We start from the raw sequence: 21,717 nt of genomic DNA, 5'->3' as shown, positions 1-21,717 counted from the left end.
ACGGAGAAGATGTTTCTTCACGAGATGCTCGAGAGCATGCGTGTTGATTTGGAGATCGCGAGGGCACGGCTAGCGGGTTCCAACGTGGGCTCAGATACCACGGGTGGCGGCGGCGGCAGCGGCGGCGACGACGGCGACGGCGATGAGGAGTAGAGAGCGGCGGGGCTCGTGTGTGGAAGCCCTTTTTTTAAAAAAAAAAAAAAAAAAAAAAAAAAAATCATGTACTTTTCTTTTAAAATCTTTGTACTTTTTTTTTTTTTTTTAATGGAATGGATTATCTTTCCCGTATATGTGTCGTAAATTTAATTCCATAATTTAATCATAATTTTAATTCCGTAAATGTAGTATATTTTGAATTATTTTTATTGCGGCTGGCCTTATGGCTGGCCTAAATCTGATGTGGCAGGTGGATTTTTTAGTGTTGCTGACGTGGCAGGGGAGAGAATGGCTGGCCTATTGCTGGCCTATGACTGGCCTAAGCATCATTGCGGATACTCTTATTGTGAATGTGGTATTGGTATGATGTGACATGTGTAGAGTAGTACAGGGATGTGTTGGCCATTTTGCATAAGTATGTGTATGTGTTACCAAAGTTTGTACTTTCAAATATCTCTCTTGCAATTACTATTTCTCTAAGTATTTTCTTATTTCTCTAATAAAAGTACCTCCTTTACTTTTATCCTTGAACTGATTATCTTTACGCTTTATTTTTCCAACGAGGATCTCTTAACTAATTTCCTTCACAAGGTACTTCACTAATGATACTACATATAATACCTTGCATTTTGTCCTCCAAATCAAGGGTTCAACATTTACAAATTATCACGGCTTCTAGAAGACCTAAATAAATGGTTTATCAAGAATACATATACCAGTAATTTAGTTAATTTTTTTGTAGCAAGCTTAAATAAATGGCTTATCAAGAATGATCAATAATTGTGCATAGTGGTATAGTGGTATAGTGGTAAATGTCTAACAACCAGGAGATAGCTTATCGAACATCACTTAATGAATACTGTATTAATCTTTGCTAACTGTATGAAGCATGCATCAATACACGAATTACTCAATATCTCATATTGATTACTACAAATATTACAAATAAATTACAAAGAAAGAAAATGTAATATGCAACTAGTATATATTTAAACAAAAGCAACAAAGTAACTTAAAAATAGAAATCAATTAACAACACTGCATTTCTTCCTAATTTCTCCTGCATTCCCAGTAAGAACGCCTAGAGCAGCCATCCTCTTCATAGATTGGCTAAACTCCGTTAAGAATTTTCCGAAAACCAACATCTCATTCGCAATCCCGTTTGCAATATTGTTAGTCAAAAGCGCGGCATCCGACTGAAAAAGCCCCTGCCCTTGTAACAGCGTCCAAAAATAACGGTTGTCAAACACCAACGAGCTTCCTGGATCCATTTCCACCGTCGTCGTGTTATCTGATAAACTCCGGCATTGCGATCGCAGAGTAGCAGCGTAAGCAGCGTCCAACGACGGATCTGCGTCCCCTTTTCCGGTGAAATTGTACAGCCTATTGCTGAACAAGTTGCAGTGTCCCATGCCAATCGTGTGTGCGCCTATTATAGTTTGAAAATACAACAATAAATCAATTTAATTTTTCGCAAATGTCCCATGAATTGATATGGCAAAATTGAAGTTTATGTGTCAAACCTTATGAAATTACCGGATATCATGGGACCATAGTAAAAAATTGAAATTTTATGATTTAATAAGAGAATTACATCATCCTTTATAATAGAAATAAATAAGTGGAATATATATTAGGTGCAATGAAATTGGTAATAATATCAATCATAGTAATGATAGTAATAAAATTTTACCTGAGAGTACAACGAGATCTTTTACCGTGAGATTTTTACTGGCAAAAGATTGCTTGAGGGTAGTGAAGTTGGAGAAGGGTGAAGGGATTTCTGCCACAGCCTCCGAATCACGTGACACGGTTCCGTCACGTCTGCCAGTTAGCACTTCCCACATCGACATATCCAACTGAGGTTGCATTAATTATCAATTCATTAAAAAAATTCTGATTCCATCACTTATTGCACTGATTTAGTAAATGCTAACTTACTTGAAATGAAACAGAATCTCGGGCCGCTAGGGCTACAATATCTGCGCACGATACTTTACCAGGGCAAGTCTGCTCGAGCTGAGTCTTGATCTCGTCGATGACTTCAAATCCCGCCAACGACCTATTTGGGACCGCATCTTTCTCTGCTGTGTTATTCATAGTCGAGTCTATCAAAATCGAGCCATCACAACCCTATAAAAAAAATAAAGAAAAACCTTATATAATCAATCATAAATTTAATTAATTCAATCTCTACAAAATCTCACCCTAACAAAGCAGTCATGGAAATGCATCCGCAGTAACTTAGCAGGCAATGCAGCATTGCTTGCTGCATTTTTCCAAGTTATGTTTCGCACGATTTGCTCGGCATGTGGACAACTCGTACGATAAAAGTTCTTCCTTAACTCCCCACAATTACATAATTCAAATGTTAGAGAGCAAAACAAGAATAAGGTGTATGAGAATTTAAAATTTTCCATTATTTGTAGTAATTTTGTATGTGGATGTCTAACGAGTTAGGCAATTTATATAGTAGTACAAAATTTGTAGGCAAGATTGTTGTATAACCAATCCTCAAGTTACAAGAAATGTTATTACAACAAATGAACCTTAAAAACCTACCCATTTCCTTATGAAGAAAGGGGTAGCGATAAAAAGGATTATACACCTAAGGTGTCTAGGAAAGATCATAAAATATGGAATTGCATACACCTAAGGGAGCCAGCCAATTTCTAGGTATCTTTCCTTATATAGTACTTATTATTTAATTATGAGTAAAGCTTATCCAATAACCGTTTTACCTCCATACCTATTAACCACCACAAAAAAATTAATGACTGTTTTTATCTTAGGGGAAATGCCCTATAAGGGCTTGTTTGAGGAAATTAAAGTTAGGACTCAATTTCTACCGACTGTTTCTTCTAGGCATCGAACCTTTTAGCTTGTACGCAATCTTGTGAAATTTAGCACTCTTATGTTAAATACTCCTAATTGGGATATTTTTCACATTATAGGAGTAGTCCTTTACACGAGTCTCTTCAATATTGTATAAATTAAGTTTTCAAGTACGTACAATATGTTTAATATTTGGGCAAATTGCATGTAAAGTCACGAACCTTTAAAATAGTTTGATTTTTTCCGTGAACTTTAAATATTGCATGAAAAGTCATTAACTTTACTAGACTGTGTAAATTTCTCATCTGACCCGACCCGATAGATTTCCAACACAAATTTATCCTACATGGTGCGCCGGAGGCATTATTTGGCAACTCCACTAATTCCGATCGTTTCTCTTCTATCTCTTCAATCTCTGACCCCAGACTTATAACAAACATACAAGCTAGACAAATGAAAACATACAAATCGAATTCCAGAAATCGAATTTAGCATACAAATCGACATAAACATACAAATCGAATTTCACAAATTGAATTCAGCATAAAAGTAGCATTAGTTCCACAATTCGAATTGAACCCAAAATTTGTCATTTGTCAAGTCACGCCTCCGACGCACCACGTAGGGTAAGTTTGTGTCGGAAATCTATCGGCTGGGTCGAATGGGAAATTTACACAATCCGGTAAAATTCATGACTATACAACATTTAAAGTTCATAGGAAAAAACAAAATAATTTTAAAGTTTATGACTATATAGGCAATTTGCACTTAATATTTTCGAGGAATTAAATAAAATGTTAACTATTGTAGTTTAATCCATTCCTACCTACTACCTCGGCCATTTTTGAGTGGTTAATGTCTACAACAAAGATTGAATGACTAACTTAGTTGCTATCACTTAATTACTAAGCAATACTGCTTGTGCTTCTGATACCAAATAACTCAGGCGATGAAAGAATTGAAATTGTCAAACGAAGAAAATTACGTTTAAACCGTTTTTCTAATTTCCCCTTATTTACGCGTTTCATAATATAAATGTGATTTTTTATTAAAAAAAATATGTTTAATAAGTTAGATCTTGTAATGGCATTCATACCTCCTGGATCAAGTTGATTTAGTCGAAATGAAATTGAATTGGTGCTTCCAAATGAGCACAATTTGTTTTCAGTACCAATATAATCTAAAAATTGCACCAAACCTAGAATTTCAATACAGAATAAAAAACAAATCCCAACTTGATAGTATTTCAAAACCAGTGAAAGAATCCAGTTTGAAAGAGTCAATTGCACCACAAATTTCTAAGCTTTACGTTTTTAAAGAACTTTTAATTTTTAAGTACGGAAATGATATGATATCATATTACTATTTATTTAAGCATCATTCTTGTTTGACGTCACTAATTTTAAATAATGAATAAAATAATAAATTTGAGTTTGCTTTTTATAAATAATAATATGTAATGTAATTAAATCAAACTAAATGTAATAAAAAAGTAATACTAAACATATTATATGAAAATGATGCTCATATAAGGTATGGAGCTTACTAAGATTGAAGAATGTTATTGTAAATTACGGCCAATACCGGTATATAATTTTCTGTAAGTATCACTAGTTAATTTGTCATATTTTGACAACTTATAAGTACCATTCTAGTCATATCGTGATTTGAATCTTAAAATTCTTATTTCGTCTTTCTACTCTTTCTTTTAGACAAATAGACAATGATAAGTTTTGTCAAAAGGAAACTAATTCCACTCGTAAAAACTGTCTCGCTTCTCTTTTCCCAGAAATCGCTAATATTGAATATTTCAAAAAATGGACGTACAGTCATATAAATTCTAAAGTGAAATATTGGTAATTCGATGGCGGACAACGTACGTATCGATATATTAGCCTCATAGTGGGCCAATGATTATTAATTTTTGGGCCAATCAATTTACTAACGAGGGCCTCTAGGCCCAAACTACTTGCAGGCAGCAAGCAGCATCTAAAGTTTTTTCTCTCTTTCTTAATCTCATGCTACTTTCCTCTTTTTCTTTTACTTCCATTCTTTTAGGAATAATAGCCAATTAAATTATAAAATTTAAATAAATTCTAATGAATCTCATAAAATTTAGAAATGAAATATTAAAATATGAATTTTCAATTTTTCTTGGTTATCTCATTCGTATACAAAACAACGTCTTTTAGAGCATCCGCAACGGTAGGTTTTTCGTCGGCCGTCCGTCGCCAGCGGCAAGGACGAGCTCGTCCGCCGCTGCGAGCTGTCCGTCCGTGCCAGCGGCACGACGCTGCTCTTAGCTAAGAGCACGTCCGTACCGCTGAGCAGCCTTACGTGGCGTGTTCTGATTGGCCAACGGCATAGCCGTTGGCATATTCAGATTTTTTTTAAAAAAAAATCGAAATTTATTTAAAAAAATGTTTTTAAATGAAAAAAATATTTTCCCACTTCCCAAAGAATTATATCCGTTTTCTACCCACGTTTAATTTATTTTTCAAATTTTTTCCCCCAAAATTCACATTTTCATCTATAAATACCTTCATTTCAACACAAAAAAAAAATCACATTTCATCTATTCTATCATCTACATTCTCTCATCTTTTAATTTGTAGGATTTTAATTATGTATTTTTTTTATTTTCTAGGATTTTAATTATGTATTTTTATTTTTTAAGATTTTAATTATGCAATTTTTAATTTTTAGGATTTTAATTATGTAATTTTTATTTTTTAATACTCCTGTCCTGTCCATTAAAAATGAAACGTTTTCCTTTTTTGATTGTCCCATTAAAAATGAAACGTTTCCTAAAATGGAAACAACTCTATCTCTACTTTTTCATCTCTCTTACTTTACTCTCTCTTCATTCACTCACAAAACAACACTACATAAAATCCCGTGCCGATTTCCAAATGTTGCATTTTAAGTGGGACGGAGGGAGTATATTTTTATAATATATAAATATTTTTAGTAATTGAAGTATTTAAATTGAATAATAGAATGGTGAGACCCTTGAGCTTGTCCTTAGCTAAGAGCACGGATATGGGTGTTGTGCTCTTAGCTAAGGACAAGGAGTAAAAGTGGGTCCGGGCTCACTTTCGTGCTCTTAGCTAAGAGCACGGATGGAGATGCTCTTAGTGATGCTAGAAATGACATTAATTAATTCAAATACTTAAGTTTTTTTTTCATCTCTAATTAGAAAATGGAGTACCATTTTAAGCATCATCAAAATATAATTTGTATACGAATGAGACAATTAAGAAAAATTAGTACTTTCATTATTTAATTAATAATAGAAAAAAGGCCACTGCGGTTGAATTTATACGAGTTAAAATCCAAAACGACAATGCAAATTTCGACGAAATGAAAATGCATGTTCAATGAGATGTGTCCAAAATATAAATAATACAGTATGACATAAATAATAAAAATGATAGACAAGAAATATATTTGAGATATTGACGCAACCAATTTTCATTTCTTGCATGTGAGAGTGGGACACACTTGGCTGTGGCCCCTTATTATGCACGTATGTAGTTTCTCAAATTTTTTTGGAATTGTTTGGGATTGCGAAATCAGTGATGCATACGGAAAATGAACTACTTATAGTGTTTTTTCATATACTATATATTAGTAAGGGTATTTATCGAGTCAAGTAACTATTCTCTCACAAATTCTCAATTAATGGGACAGTTGGTCCAAAAATTTACTATGAGTTGACACAGTAGCGGATCCAGACCCCGAAAATGGTGGGGGCGAAAATTTAATATTTAAATATTTAATATTTAATATTTAATTTATTAATATTTTTAATAATTAATTAAATCATATTATATTAATATTTAATGAGCACTAGCTTCGTTAATAAAATATAAACATGAATTAGCATGCAAATATAGGCAAATTAGTAAAAGTTTAGATTTTATAAAGTATTTAAAGGTATTATTTTGATGATAAAAAATAAATATGAATAGATTTTATAAAGTATTTAAACAAATATGAATAGATTTTATAAAGTATTTAAAGGTATTATTTTGATGATAAGAAAGAAATATGAATTGATAAACTAAAAGAGTAAAAAATGGAAAAAATATGCTCTTGTTGAGGATTGATCATTAGACCTCTTAGAAAAATATCAACATACAAACCATTAGACTACTCCATTTTATATGCTATTTATTGAAAACAAAGTATATTTCTACACTCCACGGAGGGGGCGGATATGCTATTTTCGGCTCGATTCAAGGGAAAGTTTTGGCTTCCGAACGACCGGGAAGGGGCCCCCCCCCCCCCACACCCCCAAAATCCGCCACTGAGTTGACACGTTAAAATATATTTCATCCATTTCATAGAGGAGACATTTTTTCGGTATTTCACTGTAGTTCAAAATAGGCATCTTCTATTTTGAATTTTTTTTTTTTCTTTCTAGTAAAATCCGTCTCATTTATCTGTAGTAGTAATTCATTCACTTTTTTTAACTGTCTTTTCTATTTTACTACTCCGGTATCCATTTATGTTATTGGGACATACTTAGTTATATATTATTGTTAAAATTAGTTTTTTTTGTTAAGGGTAGATTGAGTAATAAACATTTAATAGTAAGGGTGATAATATACGAAGCAATTATAGACAGACACCCTACTGACCTCATCACTCCTTGTAAGTTGTAATCATTCACTCATTCATTCTTCCTTAGAAAACACTTGATCCCACGAAATTTCCAGGAAAAATAACACTTGATTCTTGGGAGAAGTATTTGATCTTTCTCGGTGAAAGTCTGCATTTTTGTGGGTCAGTATGGAAAATTCAGGAGCAGGTAGTGAGGTGAACAGCCAATTAGCTGATCATCTTTTAACTCAGAGCCTTCCAAGATTAGAATCACAGGTTGTTCGTCTGATTAATGCGCTGTTCAGTTTTTGGTGTGTGTGTTTTTTTTCTCTGGTGATGGAGTTTGTAGCTTTGTCTTGCTAAAGAAAACAAGTGTGGCTGAAACAATAAATAATTTTTAGAGAGAAGGTTGAGTCTGCAAGAATCAATTAGAAACAAGAAAAAACAGAAGTTGCTGTATGGTGCTGAATTGGCTTCTTATCATGTTTTAGTAGTCAAAATAGTAACTTTCATTTATATGCATATGCATCTCAAGAGGCAACAAGAACAGAAACAGTAGTTACTTTTTTTGGATGTTTAAGTAATTTAGGAAATCTTCTGCTCATGTATTTCTCTTTCTTATTTGAGTGATTTGGTAATTCTAGTACCCTTGGTTTCAAATCCAATACTTGTAAAATGTAATTGTGCTAATTATTTAGTACCTTGAACCTTGTCATTGCTTTTTTCCAGTCTTCGGGTTATATATTCATTTTGTTGCACAGACAAAATGTTGGTATAGTATAACTGAACTAATGTGGAAGATGAGCTAGATATCCACCTTGGGAATAATTTGCATATTCCCAATTTTTCTCAACTCTCAATCACAGTATTTTGATGTATATTTGATGACTTACTCCATTCTAAGTTTGTATGGCTTGTGTAGTTAATATGAACGAGTCTTCCTCGATTTGGTTGCTTGCTGAAGTTCCCTTCAGCCCCTTTATTTTACATAGATGGAAAGGGTGACTGGCTGCTGTTTTTTCAATCACATTCTATGTTCCCCAAACTCTGTAGTTGTATGATAATCTATTAGCTTATGATACGAACATTTTTTTTGACAATGCAATTACCTCTGCACGTAGGCTGAATCAGTTAGTAGAAACTCTACAAATACGGCTGCTAATCCAGATCCGAGTACACAGCGTGCAGATCACCTAACTCTTCAAATACCTCCGAGACCAGGTATTTTCTCAAAAAGTCGCAGTATCAAGGGTTTCTTTCACTCGCTCAGCTTTAAGAAGAAGAAAGCTCCTTTGGAGGGTGAAAGAAGCCCTCTTCTCAGTTCAGATAAGGCACCTCTCCCCGAGAGCCCCGCCTTTTCAAATATCTCGCCTTGGCAAAAGTGTGCTTCCGTTCCAGTAACACCTGCCTCGTACTTGTCGCCTAAGACACTCAGTGAAAGACACAGATCACATGTACTTTTGCCTCTCAACTCTGTATACTTATTAAATTTTGTTGATACATCTTCTTGTATGTTCGAAAATTTGGTCGAGCCATGTGTGTCTACGAGCTAGATTTTCAGAGACTTGTATTTATGGTTCTCTTCTACTATCTATGCTGCATTAAAACTAATGAATATTTGTTATCTTACCTTACTGTTAGGTGACTGTCGCCACAGACCACTTATATACAACGAATTTGCAAATGTCTTACTCTGCAACTTATCACAGGAAACTGCAGCTAGAGTTGCTGTCTCGAGGTCACTCTCTGTGCCAGGGAGGAGGAATTACTTCATTGTGAGATCTTTATCGTTAAACTCCCGTGAAAATCAAGCTTCACATAGTAATAGCGGTATGTTATTCATTCGTCTTTTTTTCTGTTCTCCAATATAAATTGACTAGGTGTATGCAATACTAATGTCATAAACCTGATGATTTATGATGCTGCATGAGTTTTTGACCTCTTAGTGTTGCTTGTTGCAAGATAGGTCAAATAAGCCCTGCTCCTATCCACGAGGATCAAGAGATTCCCGAAGAAGAAGTGGTGTGCAGGATCTGTTTGGACACCTGTGAAGAAAGAGATACGTTCAAGCTGGCATGCCTTTGTAAAGGAGCACTCGAACTTTTACATCGAGAATGTGCAATAGAATGGTTTAGCAGGAAGGGAAACAGATACTGTGAAGTCTGTCGTAACGAAGTTGTGAATCTGCCCGTCACTTTGCTTCGAATAGCTCCACCTGCTCAAAGAGAGACCGGAGAAATGCCCATACATCAGTCAATAAGGTGATTTCTTCTGTGTTAGTTAAACTAAACAATGAACTTCACCGGATATTGATGTTTCATTCTACAGATTTCTTGAATTAGTTATTGATCAACTTCTGAATCTATATTTACTCAGTGCCTGGCAAGATTTTGTGGTGCTCGTGTTGATTACTACAATATGCTACTTCTTCTTCATCGAGCAGCTACTGGTGAGATATTAGACAATAAGATGCTAGTTTAAATGTTTGCATTTTCTGATTGCTTCAGGGGGGAGGGTGTTTACATGGGGCGATAGCTTAGATAGATTAAAACAATACTATAAAGTAATCCACCACATAGCATGATCATGTAAACCTTTAACACACAATCCTATGATTTTTTATCCAATATATCACTCACAGTGAAGTGGTAAACGTCTCCCATCGTCATATGATTTTATTCTTGAGGAATGTTTTTCCATCTGCAGACCGAGGATATGAAAAACCAAGCGCTTGTGATTTCTGCTCCATTCGCTTTCACCTTGGGTCTTACTTCGTCAATTTTTGCTGTGGTTCTTGGTTTGTGCTCGATAAAGCTCAAAATGATTTTTTTTTTTTTTTGTGTGGGAGAATATTGATCCAAACATAGTTTATTTCTTATGCAGCACTTAAAGAGCATGCATGGACTTATGCGGGGCTTGAGTTTGCTCTTGTGGCCTTGATTCTCCACGTTTTCTACAATTTGGTGAGAATTACTCAAATTTTGCCTTTTTTCTATTCTAAAAGTTTCTAACTTCTTGGGTTTTTATTACAAGCAATTGTTTCGTTTATGAATCACGAAACTTAGGATTTGTAACAGAATGGTGCTTTATGAAACTGAGTCTAAATGCCTAGGCTTATATAAAAAAGGCTAATTGGATCATAAATCACGAAGTTGCCCCGAATTAGGTTATGCACAGGTCTGTTAAATTTTGTTCTCGAATACACAGACTTGTACATTGTTTGAAATTTCTCATGATTTTGCTTTCCGACGAGATTGAAGCTGGCTTGGCAGCTAGAAAGCACGGGCATGTCGTCCCGCATTCAAATCATCTGGAAAACGAAATCAAGAAAAAATTGCAAACAATGTAAAGTATGTGTATCAGAGAAGAAGATCCAAAAGTCGTGTGCAAAAAACAAAATCAAGGCAAAGTTCGTGTATTATAAACCAATTAATCCTGTATAAAAAGTATTTTACGCCCCAGGAAAAATTAGTACTTGATGGCATGTTCTTGATCTGGCAGCTTCACTTGTCAGCAATTTACGCCATCTTGATCGCGTCGTTCTTAGGGCTTGGGACGGCTATGCTCCTCCACACTATATACATACAGATTTCCTGGTGGTGGTCTCGAGAAGCACAGCCCTCCGAGCTAGTGTGACACCAGCTGAGAGAGATGAAATCAGAGAAACACGCCGTGTATTTCCTTGTAGCCTGCATGATGTTGCAGGAACGTTGCCCTGCAGTAAAACGAAGAGGCTAACTCAGGGTTACTGCAGAAGCTCAATTGCATATTGAAACTCCGAGATTTCCGCTCTATCAAGGGGCCTACAGGGTAGTGAAAATTTGTACTGATATTAGTTTGACATGTAGTAGCAAGTGGTATTGTCATTTTTGGTGGTGATAAACAAAAAGGAGATGATATTATCTGTTATTATTTGAGTTACATATAACTCTTTTCCCTTTATAAGCATATTGTGATGTAGGAAATTAGAATGTAATGTGTGTAAAAATGAAATTCAATTAGCTGACATAACTTACTTTTCAAGTCTGCTGATTTTCTGAAAGGGTAAAGAAAGCTGAATTTCAAGAGTCTTTTTGTGGCAAGAAAGGCTATGTGATCCCATCCCAGATAGAAGGAAAAGATATGGGGAATCTCATTTCAAATCCAAGAACAGATAGCATCATATGCACATCTTCCTTGCACAAGCAAGAGTTGCTCCCAGCAACGAATGCCGCAACCTGATTCCTCACTTCGACCCAGCTGCAGCCGGGCATTTTCTTAATGCCGCGGTCAGCCATTGCCTTCCTCAAAGTCTCCGCTCGTCTCCACTGCCCGCTAGCTGAATACATATTCGACAGCACCACATAGCTCATCTCATCACCGGGCTTCACCAGCTGCAGCTGTTCTGCTATTTCCGCACCCATCTTAACACAACCCTGCGACGAGTATGACCCAAAAAGAGCCTCCAATGAGCCAACACTCACATTTTTCGACTCTGCATATTTATCTGCTATTTCTTTTGCTCTCTCCAACTGTCCGGCTCTTCCTAACATATCCACCACACAAGCCACATGCTCGATTTCAGGAGAAATGCCATAGCGCGAAGTCATTGACTCGAAAAGGAAGAGGCCATCGTTGATCAAACCCAAGTGGTTACAAGTCATCAATAAACCTATGAAGGTCACATTGTCTGGCTTCATCCCAGAAGCCACCATTTCTTCAAGAATGCCTAGAGCTTCGCTAGAATGCCCGTGCAATCCAAATGCAAATAACATCGTGTTCCAGGAGATCAAATCCTTTTCAGAAATATCTGCAAAAGCTCTGTACGAGCTGCAAATGTCCCCACATTTTCCGTACATGTTCACAAGGCCATTGCCAACGTAGGCGTGAGCATGAAAACCATATCGAATTACACAGCCATGGACCATTCTACCATGGCCTAGCGTTGCCAAGTTCGAGCAAGCATGTAGAGTAGCTCCTACCGCAATATCATCTGGCCTAATTCGATTCCTCATCATATCAATAAAATAGGTTAAAGCACACTCTCCACGCCCGTTTCTCATGTATCCAGTGATCATTGATGTCCATGAGATAAGATTCTTTTCAGGCATACGCTGAAACACAAGATGAGCTTCTTGAAGATCACCTATCTTCATATAAGCATCGATAATTGCATTCCACGAAACATCAGTACACATCCCAACAGCCTGGACTACTTCAAGAACCTCATGTTTTTCACCGAAGTTGGTATAGAAACTAAGAGCCGAATTGTTAACCTCCACTGCAGAACTCCATCCACTTTTTATGATAAATCCGTGTAGCATATGACCATAACACGGCTCACTTGTTTCAGCACAAGCATTCAAAACTGCACTCAAAGTCCACTGATCAGGCCTGAAAGATTCCTCTAACATCATCTTGAAAAAACTCAAACACCATTGTAGTTCTCCCCACTTTGCATAACCAGCAATGATAGTATTCCACGCTATGACCACTTTTAGCGGCATATCATGAAAAACACTACGCGATTCTTCAAGAAGACCGGCATTTGAATAAGCAAAGAGCAACGAGCACCACGAGACCTCATTCCTATGCCCCATCTCTGAAAACACTGCATTAGCCTCTCGAGCTCTTAGGCATTTCCCGTACATATCGATAAGTGCATTATTCACAGGCATGAACAGACTGCACCCTGAAACAACGACAAGGGCATGAAGCATTTGGCCGGATTTGTTATCTTTCAACGCGGCACACGTGCTTAGCACTGCAGTGCACGTGAAGTGATCGGGCTTGACATTGCTCGATCTCATGGAATTGAACAACGATCGAGCTTCTTGATAGAGGCCCAGATGCAAATATCCGCTCACCATTGCGTTCCATGCAATGGTATCTCTGTGGGACAATTCATCGAACAGTTTGCGAGCGCGCGATATGTTGCCTGATTTAGCTATGGCCGCAATCTTGGAAGTGACTTCAACCAAGTGTGAGCGCATTGGACCTGAATTTTTAGAGGTCAATCCATGAAAATATTTGGGGAAGTGTTGGAATTCTTGAAGTTACAGGAGTGAAACCATGTAAGTGTTCTTGGTTGATGAACTTAACTTCCTTTACTGAAAGTCTGAAACTGAATACATTTTCATCTAGATTCTCATATTTACAAACGGTATTATTCGGACATGAATTAGGCTCTATTTGTAATAATTTCCGCGTTGGAATGATAAATTTGTGATTTTAGAATTGTTGGTTTGTTTAAATTAACAATTCCAAATTTGCAATCATTTGTTTGAATCCACAATTCCAAATCTGAAATAATTTACAGCTTAAAATAGATTAATTGTGATTATAGACTAAAATCCTCGAATTGTTGATGTTTTTAAATTCACATTTCCAAATTTGCAATCATTTCCAAGTTAAAATAGATTAATTGAGAGTATAGGCTAAAATCTTACGAATTCACAATCTTTAACCAATGTTTAGATGTACTAACATAAATCTAGAGTCATGGTCTTCAAGTGTGGGTGTGAATTGGCCTATCGAATGAGTGGATAATGCCAAAGACCAAATATCAGTCATCTCCAGCTATCGACTCTGATATAGCTCATCTCCAGTTAAAAGACCCACAAAAACATTACTCTTGATACTAACAGACATCTCCATCCCGATCAATATTTAGTAGTAGTACTAAGAAAGCAATTGATATGTGCTAATCAACAATATGCAGTGAAGACAATTTTTTTATACGGCACTCTAATTTCTTGCTTAAACTGAAGTACAAAACACAAGAGATGGAAATGTAGTCCAATTCAACAAGAAAATTTTATTAGGAAATTGGAAATGATATAGGGTACTTCTAACAAGTAAATGCAGGAGACGCAGTGCAAGCCATGATTAAGTAGAGTGCACAACCAAGTTTGCTCAGCCCTGAAGGCCAATAATACCTGCAACAAAACAAACAAAGTTAGTGGATGAATGTCTCATGCTTCTTCGTCAGAATCTATTGTTGTCATTGTCTTTTGCACTAAGCTGTTTTGAAGTTATCTGTTTATTGGTGTGGAACGAACTACATAGACAATTCAAATGGTGACAATTCAAGGATCCACTCATTCTGCAACAATTGGTTGAGCGAAAAATAACTGGCTCATTATTGAATACTTTGACTGTGGCGTATGGATGCATTTAGTCTTTTGACCTTGAAATAGGTGGTTTGATCTATCTATCATCTATCTATCTAGTATCTATCTATCACAAATTACTACTATTCTTGTTTGATTAGTGCAGAAAGATGATTACACTTACCACAAGCAATTCTACCACCAGCATTGCCAGTGCTCTTGCTCAATTCATGTCCACCTGAGATAACATAGTAACAACGTAAGGAGATAGGATATAGTTAGACATAAATGGGATTATGGGGGCATAAAAATAACCACAGAAAAATACTATGGTGGTATACTAGTGGCTCAGCAGGAATACAGTTACAGCTTACAATGTTACATCAGTGGGTAGAGTCAACAAATTGGAGAGCAAAAATTACTCAAATTAACTTATGAGATTGTTGCAGATTTGTAGAAGAATAACTAGTTAGTGCTTACAATGATGTCCCACACGGAAAGATATTAACAAATGGTTTTTGTATTCGAGTCAGTCTGCTCCAGGAGGATCAGATGATCGATTAGATGAGCTTTAAAGGTACAATTCATTTTTCTTATTTTAAAGAACATGCCAACTTTATAAGCAAATTACTAGGAACAGAAAGTAGCAGAAAGGCCTACCCTTTCCAAGATCATCAGGATCACCATGAACAACAACTGCTCTTCCAATGATGGAATGTGGTCCACTCAGTGGGATCTGGCAGAGAAATTAATAGGAATTTTAATACACTTGATCAAGAAAATAACCTTAGGTATTTATAAGATAGTGGGGAAGAAAAACACCTGCTTGTCAACAATGGTGAATGATGCGGTGCCTGAAACAAGATATCAGAATGGTGTTGGAGTCAGAGGGGATTCAAGATTACAAAATGTCAGATTCATAATAATTAATAAATCATAAGCATCAATGAGCGCAAGCAAATCAAGAAAGAGAAAATGGCAAAAGCAAAATAGAATGTGGCTTTCAAGTTGTTTTACCAATAAAATATGTTATAATCCATTATAACAAGTGCCACTAAATTTGGAGATCAGGAACTTGAAACTCTAACCAATGTGAGACAGTCTAGTGAATAAACAATAAAGTTAACATGGATACCTAAGAAAGATACATTAAAGACTTTTTAAGTAAAATTATGGGTATATACCATCTTCTCCAGCTGTGATATTCCCAAGATCACCAGCATGGCGAACCTCATCCTCGGGAGCACCATGCTCTTTGCCATTAGGATTGAAGTGAGGACCTGAGATTTGGATACACATTGACCAATTTCAATCAAACAATTTTTGGCAAATGATAAAAAATCATAAATTTATTTAATGTACAACAGAGCCATCACAAATAGTGCAAAAAATTACCAGTCGACATGCAACCATTAGTGGTGTCACCAAGGGCATGCACGTGAAAGCCATGGAGTCCGGGCTTAAGGCCAGAAAGGTTTCCGGTGACAGTTGTTGGGCCTGCACAGAAAAGGAAAAGAAACTAAGCATCTATAACACAAACATGTAGTTACATCAACTGATTACATGACAATGATAGATACCATCTCCCTCCTGGGTGAAGCTGACGGTGCCACTAACACCCTCGCTGCTATTAAGAACTACGACAGCCTTCACCATGATTATCTACTTGTGTGATCTACAAAATTCAGAAGGAAACACCTCAATCATCTTGTGCAAAACAAAATACCATCACAAAACTAAGCATCCAGTTAAATGGTCAATACAGAGCATATCACAGAACATAGCGAAAAGTAGAGAAGATTCAGATCAGATTGGTTATATGACATAGAAATGCGACCAAATGCCTCAGAAAAGATCAACTCATGCTACGAAAGACGACAAATCCATTGCCTACACTTATAGCACCTTTCAGGTGTTAAAACTAAGAAAAGATCTCACTACTCTTAAGAACTTCATTTCATACATGAAAATTTGTTTAATTTTTGCCAACATCAATTAAACAGAAAGAATCAATTCCAGAATATAAACCAGACTCGAACACATAAATACTGAGCCATAAGATGAAAGATCCAGACTATTCAACCATCCATATACTAACGACAGAGTGAATCACACAAATAGGAGGACGTGCTGAAAACTAAACCAACCTACATACAACAAACGCAAACAAAAGGGGTAAAAACGAACTAGCATAGTCAGATCCAGGCCAGATCAAAAATAGATTGAATTATAAGCAGAAAGTAAACAACAGATCAAGTCAAATTCACATTTTAATTAGAAAAAATCCGAAGAATGAATCGATAAACAGTAATTAAAATTGATGAAACACCTGATAGTTTTCTGATAGTCTGGTAATGAATAAATTTTACCTCAGAACACCCCTGATTGAAGTAATAGAGCTGAGAACTGAGAGCGAGCGAGAATGAAATACTGAGAAATGGAAGATTCTAGTTAAAATTAAAACTCAGAAAATGGGTAGGTGAAGACCATAAAATTAGTAGTAGTAATTTAATTCGATTTTTAATTCCGTCATTTTAATTTGAAGTCAATAAATGACCAATGTATGGTCATCGTTTATAGCGCCGATTCTATTTGTAACCCCCATTTTACTACACGCGCCACGCTCTTTGTTCACAATTAGTATAGCTATTTTCACTGGTTTATAATTCAATTTTATTGATATTATTTAAAATTAAATTAGGGTCGATAATAAAATATATTTCTTTGATGTAACATTATAAGCCATATTGTAATCCATCCATCCCATTTAAGTGACGGATCTCTTAAAATAGAAATATCATTATTCTATTTTATTTTCTCTCCACTCAACTCATAAAATAAAATTATACTCTCTCCGTCCCATATTTGAAGTTACTTATTAATTATTATGGCTCGAATTTTAAGAAAGAGTTGAAGTGTGTAATAAATGAAGTGAGATGGTGGAGTGTTTAATAAATGAAGTCAGATGGTGGAGTTGGTTGAAGGTGGATCCCTTTTAACTTTTGATTTTTGTTTTGATTTATTTTAATGTAAATAATGAAATTTTTATGTAATTTTGATAAAGAATGGGGTAAAATTGTATGACCAAATATGACAAATTCTAAAAGTGACTCTTAAACTGAGACAAACTTTTATGGCAAAAAGTGACTCTTAATCTGGGATGGAGGGAGTATAAAATTTTATGCGAATAAGAAATGATCCATTTAAAGTGGAATAGAGGAAGTATTGTTCACCAAATGTAATACCTTTATCTGGAAATCCTATAAAAAAACATTAGTGTCTCGCTCCATCTAAAATAACAACTATTTTAAATATAGTTATTAAAATTACAAAAGAGAACTATTTGTAGGTACAGAATGAGTATTTGATAATATCATACTCCTATCATCTATTTTTAGCATTTATTTTTTTAAATAAAATTAAATATATCCCACCAAAAGTCCAAAACTATTTTATTTAGAAAGATTTACATTTTAATTTTTTCAAGATATAATAAACAATGTTAATTAAGGAGTGGAAATCAGGTGCGCGTGGGCTAGCGGGTTTTGACTTGCAAAACCTGCCACGAGGTTGCAATTGGTGACCGGCGAACACTTTCTTTGAATTTAATTTTGATGGACGGCTTGGATCACACTACTCTTCACTCCCCATTTTACTTGCCACAAAAATTCTTTCAAAATAGCCTACAATCTCCTCAGTCCTGTCCATTAACGACTAACTCGGTAGTCTATACCTAAGCATTAATTTATTCTCTATAATTTCTTTATTTAAAAATAAAATAAATTAATTCCCTATCTAGCCCCTAATTAATTCCCGTAAATGGTGGCTTAAACTAAAAACCACAGTTGTTTTCTCTTCCTTGGCTAAAGAATAAAATAAATGTACCTCTCTTTTACATTTTTATTACAGTACATGTTGTTCCTCTTTATGCAAGCTCCACGTTTAACTCTTATTCTCTTGAAAATGTTAATATATCCAAAATTCTTCAATCAGGTCTTCTTGGGGGAGAGCATGAACTTGTTCTTCACACATAGAAGCACCCGAATTGCGATCTCTTGAACTTTATAGGTGAATAATGCGCTCCACATCTTTACGAGCTGCCTCCTGCTTTTAACCGAACAATGTCCTCTTTAGTGTTATCAGACGCGTTAGAGCATTAGCAATGGAGGCCGGTCGCAAGGGTTGAGTGATCCCCCTCCCAGGCCACTCCCTTCCACCTCCACCCCAAGGCCGATAAATCGGCCCAGCCGATCTCCCCTTTTTTTAAAAAAAAATTATTCATCTTTTATCCACTATATATACTTCATTCCTCATCAATTCACATTCATCCCTCTACAATCTCAATCTCAATCTCAATTTTTTTGTTTTTATTATTTTATTGAAATCTGCTTCTCGTTGTATTCTTTTTTCCAATATTGTAATACAACGAAGAATTAATTTATTATGTATATTTTAATTTAAAATATTTAGACATTGATATTAAAAGAAATAGTGATGATGTGGAAATGAGATGAGCTTTGAGATAGGCTGTGGAATAGACTCTCACTGTAGGGAGGTAGGATCTGAGATGGATCTCCTGACGTGACAAGAGAAAATTGAGAGATGGATTCTGGAGATAGACCACTGTTGCTAATGCTCTTGTACAAAAAATTTTATAGTTTTCTTATGTAGATTTATTGTATCAAGAATTGTTCCTACATTGAATTAGAATATAAGTTGATATCGATGTGTTGAGTCCAACGACCCCATCTGATCAATCATTGAAATCGAACAACACAACAAATAAGTGATTTCTACTAGTATTTGTTAAGATTAACTGCTCAATATAAACTATAACTATTAATCTAGATTTGTATTCATTTATTATTTTCTTTAGGTATTCATCCCTGTTATTTCCGGCTGGAAATAAACATATCGAGCCAGTGTCCTTACGAACCCAATCGTAACTTCGCAAAAATTGCAAGGAATTTGCAAGCTCATAAATCGTGTTTGCTACTCAACAAGCATTCAAACTTAGTGGACCTTTGTGTTCTCTACTACTTGTTGGAAATAATGTAGCCTTTACACTCGGGCAAACTCTTGTTATTGCAAAAAACCAAAAAGCTAGAAGGTAAATTAAACAAAGTAAATAGTAAATACAATAAACGGAACAAGATGCAAACTATAGTCTTTTTCAAGTCGAATCGAGATATCTCTCTCTCTGCAAGATGAGATATGCCCCGGCTAATGCTCACGGATTGGCGCAACGTCCCCAAAGATGAAACGACTTTCCTCCTACCGAGTTGAAGCACCTCAAACTCGTAGGCCCCGGCGAACTTGAATTGGAGGTAAGAACCGAGCTATGCAATGCTCCTAAGATGCGAACTAGAATGCTTGAGCGCTTAGTGAGAAGAGAGAATGATTGTTGGTGTGTTTCTACTCCAAAATACTCATCTATTTATAGGCTAGGAATGACCACATGAGAGATCTCGGTATTAAGGTACGACCAAAAGCCTAGCCTTTTCCAATTTCCCTCATGTTCCATATTTTCCTACACTACTTATATTTAACTCGTAATGCATTGATTAAAAAAATGAACCTTACTCAAACAGTCAAACTTGGTGGAATTTATAAATCATTAGTGTGAATCCAAAATCACCGATTTAGTCTAAATGCAGATTAACTTGAATTACATAACACGGTAAAAATAATTAAAATATGTAAATCATAGTTATAATGATATACAATGTACCCAATTTCAAAAAGGTAAAGCTACATGTCAAAATGTCCTGGCCCCTACCGACCAAACCACCTGTTTCTTCAACAAGATGATTGAAATACCCCCGACAATAATCTAAATAAATTATTTATACTTTGAAACACGATGACAATCTAATATAATTGAAATTGAAAAATTGAAAAAATTAGATAAAACTCCACTTGAAATAAAGCAGGCGACAACAATTTTATAACTAATCTATTTACTTAGACGTGAAGAAGACAATATAAACACACTGAAATAACAGATGGTAAAACATTACTAACCCCACTCTAGTAAGAAAAAGATGTAACTGCGACATGTTGTTTCAATGCTCTAGTAGACTTGCAATTTGTCAGAGTTGACGATCTCTCCATTAAAATCAGGCCATCAAGAGCAGCCCAATTTGAAAGATGAGATCATCAACTCCGACAAAAATGCAAGTCTACCAAGGCCTCGGCATCACCACCAACAGCATAACTCGAGAGGGGAACAGATGTTTCGACGGCGCCGCTGAAAGTATCAGCTCTTCTTCGAACAGGCTTCCTTACCAAATCAGAAACAGGCAAAAATATTTTTTTATAACAACGAAGATCAACGTAACAGGAAAACTAACAATTTTGTGAACCAACTACGTCGAGCAAGAGATTTAGCAGAAAATTCAATAATCTATGTACCTTTAGAGGAGAAAATTAACAGCATTGAGATGTGTTTTGATGAAATAAAAAAGAAAATATGGAAAGAAGAATAAGGTGGATAGGAGAAGAGAGGAGATTGGGCATATTTATAGAGAAAGGGGTATGTTCGTCATTTAAATAATGTAAAATTGTTAAGTGCTCCATGTTCTATTGATGTAAAGTGTAAACAGTCTTCTTTTATGGTGCCATTGTGATTTGTGACATGGCTTTTGTTTGTTTGGTAAGAAAGGTCAAAAGATAATTAGCCACCTTTTCAAATTTTCTTCATTTGTAATTATATTACTCCATATGCACAAACATTTAGGCCTTTACATTAAAAGGTTATTTTCTTCGTTGAATTGTTTTACATACATAAAAGTTGTGTCTTTACATTTATCTGTGAAGTCTTTTTTTAAATTGAGTCTCCATATTGCGTTTGTTACTCCTAATATTTAGACATCTAAGAGTGCTTTCATTTCGGTTCACATTAATGTCCCAGCATATTTTTGTGCCTCACCATCAAATTCGTTACTTTGATCAGATCTATTTTAAAATTAAAATATAACGGATCATAATTAACATATGAATACATATAAACAAATGTTGAAATTAA

The 21,717-nt window shown here is 35.5% G+C and overlaps 4 protein-coding genes and 1 long non-coding RNA gene across 8 annotated transcripts; 1 reads left to right on the top strand and 4 right to left on the bottom strand.

Annotated features, from left to right (window-relative positions):
• Positions 1-1,181: 1,181 nt before the first annotated feature.
• On the bottom strand, positions 1,182-2,576 carry LOC125194584 (peroxidase 3-like). The gene is made up of 4 exons (XM_048092843.1): positions 2,364-2,576; positions 2,098-2,289; positions 1,850-2,015; positions 1,182-1,585 (listed from the first exon to the last, which is right to left on the bottom strand). Exons 1-4 carry the CDS (start codon positions 2,574-2,576, stop codon positions 1,182-1,184), a joined length of 975 nt encoding a protein of 324 aa, XP_047948800.1.
• Positions 2,577-7,653: 5,077 nt separating this feature from the next.
• Positions 7,654-11,522, top strand: LOC125193068. Of its 2 annotated transcripts, XM_048090784.1 has the most exons (9): positions 7,654-7,875; positions 8,721-9,053; positions 9,309-9,429; positions 9,566-9,860; positions 9,976-10,048; positions 10,306-10,396; positions 10,483-10,562; positions 10,860-11,008; positions 11,101-11,522. In XM_048090784.1, exons 1-9 carry the CDS (start codon positions 7,789-7,791, stop codon positions 11,129-11,131), a joined length of 1,260 nt encoding a protein of 419 aa, XP_047946741.1. In that variant the 5' UTR covers positions 7,654-7,788; the 3' UTR covers positions 11,132-11,522. The 2 variants fall into 2 exon arrangements, with proteins under 2 accessions (XP_047946741.1, XP_047946742.1); XM_048090785.1 differs by lacking the exon at positions 10,860-11,008 and having other exon boundaries at positions 7,659-7,875.
• A 98-nt stretch (positions 11,523-11,620) lies between these two features.
• LOC125193066 (pentatricopeptide repeat-containing protein At2g36980, mitochondrial) lies at positions 11,621-13,674 on the bottom strand. 2 transcript variants are annotated; one of them, XM_048090782.1, is made up of 2 exons: positions 13,446-13,582; positions 11,621-13,270 (listed from the first exon to the last, which is right to left on the bottom strand). In XM_048090782.1, the coding sequence occupies exons 1-2, from the start codon at positions 13,456-13,458 to the stop codon at positions 11,688-11,690; spliced, it is 1,596 nt and encodes a 531-aa protein (XP_047946739.1). In that variant the 5' UTR covers positions 13,459-13,582; the 3' UTR covers positions 11,621-11,687. The 2 variants fall into 2 exon arrangements, with proteins under 2 accessions (XP_047946739.1, XP_047946738.1); XM_048090781.1 differs by having other exon boundaries at positions 11,621-13,674.
• A 620-nt stretch (positions 13,675-14,294) lies between these two features.
• On the bottom strand, positions 14,295-17,213 carry LOC125193071 (superoxide dismutase [Cu-Zn]-like). 2 transcript variants are annotated; one of them, XM_048090788.1, is made up of 8 exons: positions 17,060-17,213; positions 16,271-16,365; positions 16,086-16,187; positions 15,875-15,970; positions 15,513-15,544; positions 15,351-15,426; positions 14,875-14,928; positions 14,295-14,516 (listed from the first exon to the last, which is right to left on the bottom strand). In XM_048090788.1, exons 2-8 carry the CDS (start codon positions 16,344-16,346, stop codon positions 14,494-14,496), a joined length of 459 nt encoding a protein of 152 aa, XP_047946745.1. In that variant the 5' UTR covers positions 16,347-16,365; positions 17,060-17,213; the 3' UTR covers positions 14,295-14,493. The 2 variants fall into 2 exon arrangements, with proteins under 2 accessions (XP_047946745.1, XP_047946746.1); XM_048090789.1 differs by having other exon boundaries at positions 17,020-17,163.
• A 2,532-nt stretch (positions 17,214-19,745) lies between these two features.
• Positions 19,746-21,272, bottom strand: LOC125193074. The gene is made up of 2 exons (XR_007171525.1): positions 21,105-21,272; positions 19,746-20,973 (listed from the first exon to the last, which is right to left on the bottom strand). It is a non-coding gene; the product is annotated as an uncharacterized LOC125193074 (long non-coding RNA).
• Positions 21,273-21,717: the final 445 nt, after the last annotated feature.

The sequence above is a fragment of the Salvia hispanica genome, chromosome 6, assembly GCF_023119035.1.
Source record: "Salvia hispanica cultivar TCC Black 2014 chromosome 6, UniMelb_Shisp_WGS_1.0, whole genome shotgun sequence".
NCBI classification, from domain to species: Eukaryota; Viridiplantae; Streptophyta; class Magnoliopsida; order Lamiales; family Lamiaceae; genus Salvia; species Salvia hispanica.
The sequence above is the reverse complement of the archived record's forward strand: the minus strand, read 5'-3'. Positions and strand labels throughout refer to the sequence as shown.

Bases quoted from the DNA above. Each gene is read 5' to 3' on its own strand.
- LOC125194584 (XM_048092843.1), bottom strand. From the start codon at position 2,576: ATGGAAAATTTTAAATTCTCATACACCTTATTCTTGTTTTGCTCTCTA. The intron at 2,290-2,363 runs GTGAGATTTTGT...TTTTTTTTATAG, and splicing joins TCCATGACTGCTTTGTTAGG to GGTTGTGATGGCTCGATTTT. The intron at 1,586-1,849 runs GTAAAATTTTAT...AAACTATAATAG, and splicing joins AGATCTCGTTGTACTCTCAG to GCGCACACACGATTGGCATG.
- LOC125193068 (XM_048090784.1), top strand. From the start codon at position 7,789: ATGGAAAATTCAGGAGCAGGTAGTGAGGTGAACAGCCAATTAGCTGAT. The intron at 10,397-10,482 runs GTTTGTGCTCGA...TTTCTTATGCAG, and splicing joins AATTTTTGCTGTGGTTCTTG to CACTTAAAGAGCATGCATGG. The intron at 10,563-10,859 runs GTGAGAATTACT...ACGAGATTGAAG, and splicing joins TCCACGTTTTCTACAATTTG to CTGGCTTGGCAGCTAGAAAG.
- LOC125193066 (XM_048090781.1), bottom strand. From the start codon at position 13,571: ATGCGCTCACACTTGGTTGAAGTCACTTCCAAGATTGCGGCCATAGCT.
- LOC125193071 (XM_048090788.1), bottom strand. From the start codon at position 16,346: ATGGTGAAGGCTGTCGTAGTTCTTAATAGCAGCGAGGGTGTTAGTGGC. The intron at 15,971-16,085 runs GTAATTTTTTGC...TCCAAATCTCAG, and splicing joins TAATGGTTGCATGTCGACTG to GTCCTCACTTCAATCCTAAT. The intron at 14,929-15,350 runs GTAGGCCTTTCT...ATGTTATCTCAG, and splicing joins TCCTGATGATCTTGGAAAGG to GTGGACATGAATTGAGCAAG.